General features: G+C 57.4%; 1 protein-coding gene across 3 annotated transcripts in view; it reads left to right on the top strand.

Moving 5' to 3' along the window:
• The window catches only part of TNNC2 (troponin C type 2 (fast)), a 15,142-nt gene that overhangs the window by 2,692 nt on the left and 9,809 nt on the right, over nucleotides 1-2,641 (top strand). The window contains exons 1-4 of one of the 3 annotated variants that reach the window (XM_005862134.2): nucleotides 223-324; nucleotides 2,048-2,099; nucleotides 2,218-2,361; nucleotides 2,457-2,571. In XM_005862134.2, the coding sequence (XP_005862196.1) occupies nucleotides 322-324; nucleotides 2,048-2,099; nucleotides 2,218-2,361; nucleotides 2,457-2,571 (314 nt within the window). In that variant the 5' untranslated portion in view covers nucleotides 223-321. Of the gene's footprint in view, nucleotides 1-222; nucleotides 325-2,047; nucleotides 2,100-2,217; nucleotides 2,362-2,456; nucleotides 2,572-2,641 lie in introns of those variants that run through there. The other 2 variants (XM_014536338.1, XM_005862135.2) reach the window with 2 other exon arrangements.

Raw genomic sequence — 2,641 nt, 5'->3', positions numbered from 1 at the left:
GAAGGGAGGTCGCTAAGGCAGTGGAGCAAGGCAGGTTCTCCTCACAAATCTAGAACGTCAAGGCCTGCCACCTGCTCCGAGGCTTCAATTTCTCTGCAAGGGCCCTTGGCTAAATTAGGTAATGGGCTAGGATACTGGAAGAAGGGGGAGCTCTCTGACCCCAGGATCTTATTGGCTAGGGCATCCATTCCTGGGGAGCAAGGAGGTGGGAGGACAGGGTGCCCCTATAAATCCCAGGGGCTGGAACAGGCCAGAACATCTTTGGGTGGGGGAGTGCAGAGGCAGTGGCCTGCAGCAGAGGAGTCCCTGTGAATAGCAACCATGGTAAGGACAAGAAGGGACTTCATCCCTTTGCTTGCTGGAGCGTTTCTGGGCCTCGTTCAGGCCAGATCTGGGTGCTCTGTGGGGCAGTAACTTGGACCTTTGAAGATGGAACATGATGGTTCCTAAAACCCAGGAGGAAGCCTGGGAAGAAAGCCTTGGACTTCTCTCCAAAGGGCAGGGCTGGGATGTGGTAGGCATTGATCCTTAAGGCTTGCCAATTCCCTGCAGACCTTCTGAGACTTCCAGCAATGTTGGCCACAGAACTGTGAGGGGTGTATGTGTCCCAGCTTGTGTCTACCTTAGCTCGGTAGAGATGGAGACCCCCAGGGTCAGAGTGAGTCACCCCGGAAATTGGTGGTCAGGACTTGCTGGAAGCCTGGCCAAGCCCTCCATGGCCAGTGAGAGAGAGGCTCCTCTGGAGATGGGAGCCCTGCAGGGCCTTGAGCCAGCTCAGGTGCAGGAGCCCAAGAACTCCAAATTGATGAGGAGGGGCAGAGACGACAGACCAGAGTTAGGGAGACCTCAGCCTCCCAGAGAGGGGTTCTGACTTGGAGCCATCACCTTCCTCTGAGATCCCCCTCCCCACTGCAAGTCAAGGAGTAACTAAACGCTGGAGGCCAGCTGTTGTTGTCCTCACCAGACTAAAATTAGCCTGTCCTCCTGGCATGGGCAAGGAGGGAAGGAGGGTGGAGGGCAAGGAGGAGGGCCAGCACCCATCGAGGTGAAGAACGTGGATGCTTCTGCCCTTCTCCACCACCAGCTGCAGCCCAAAGCCCCTACCCAAATGCCTTGGCTTAGATGTGATCAGAACCCCCCCCCCAATATTATTTTCACCCCTACAAGGCCCCCATCATGTTCTGCCCCTCATGAATGGCATTTACTTTTGTGACTGCACCATATGAAGGACGCTAAAAATCTCCATCTCTGGCCCTAGCTGGTTTGGCTTGGTGGCCAGAGCGGCCGCCTGCAGACTAAAGGGTCCCAGGTTAGATTCCAGTCAAGGGCACATGCCTGGGTTGCAGGCAGGATCCCCAGTGTGGGGGCAGGAGGCACTGGGTTGCAGGCAGGATCCCCAGTGTGGGGCGTGCAGGAGGCAGCCAATCAATGATTCTCTATCAACATTGATGTTTCTATCGCTCTCTCCCTCTCCCTTCCTATCTGAAATCAATAAAAATATATTTTAAAAAATCTCCCTCTCTGCAAGTTCCCGGAGGGAAGGATTGATGTGCCTGAATCTGCTTGGTGGTCCCAGTGACTGGTGTATGGGCTTGACGCTTAGTAGGTGCTGGATAACTTGGTGCTGCGTTACGGACTTGAGAACATCTATTGAGCACCTAATCAAGTACTAGGCACTGTTAGGAGCTGGGAAAATGGGAACATCTTGCTGGAATGGTGTCCATTTTATAAGGTCCTTTCACAGCCCTGATTCCATTTCATCCCTGAAAAGCTTTTGAGAAGAGGTGAGGGGATGAGGGGACATTAGTTAACTTGCCCAAGGTGACTGGGGGGTTGCTGACTTGACCTCCGGCTGACAAGTGAGAAAGCCTTGGGCATAGTCTGTGCCCTCTCTAGCTCTCCAAAACGGCTGGGGCTGTGGGAGCGGCAGGAGGGGGGGCGGGTTTGGAGCTGTTCTCCTGGAGGACCGAGGGGCTCCAACAGAGGTGGGGGTCGCGGGGGACCGGGTTAAGGCAAGACTGCACCTCTGACTCCGTGTCTCCTGCAGACGGACCAGCAGGCCGAGGCCCGGTCCTACCTCAGCGAGGAGATGATCGCTGGAGAGTGGGGCCGGGCAGGCTGTCTGTCTGTCTGTCTGACGTTTGGTTCCTCCGAGGGTGGGAGGGTGGTAGATGCGAGGCTGGCTCACTTCAGCCCTCTGCCTCCTTCCCTTCGCAGAGTTCAAGGCCGCCTTTGACATGTTTGACGCCGATGGCGGCGGGGACATCAGTGTCAAGGAGTTGGGCACGGTGATGAGGATGCTGGGCCAAACGCCCACCAAAGAGGAGCTGGACGCCATCATCGAGGAGGTGGATGAGGACGGTGAGCGCGGAGCCCTCGGAGGCAGGGCGCCAGGGTGCTGGGGCGAGGCGAGCACTCCCGGGGGACTCGGGCTCACGCCCCCCTGCGCCCCGCAGGCAGCGGCACCATCGACTTCGAGGAGTTCTTGGTCATGATGGTGCGCCAGATGAAAGAGGACGCGAAGGGCAAGAGCGAGGAGGAGCTGGCCGAGTGCTTCCGCATCTTTGACAGGTGCGCTGGGGTCCTCGTCTGGCGACAGGACGCGGAGGTTCTCGGGGTGAGGGTCCGGGAGGGGGCGCCA

Source organism: Myotis brandtii, unplaced genomic scaffold (genome assembly GCF_000412655.1).
Source record: "Myotis brandtii unplaced genomic scaffold, ASM41265v1 scaffold161, whole genome shotgun sequence".
Taxonomy (NCBI): domain Eukaryota; kingdom Metazoa; phylum Chordata; class Mammalia; order Chiroptera; family Vespertilionidae; genus Myotis; species Myotis brandtii.
Note: the sequence above shows the minus strand (reverse complement) of the source record. Positions and strands in the feature narration are given on the sequence as shown.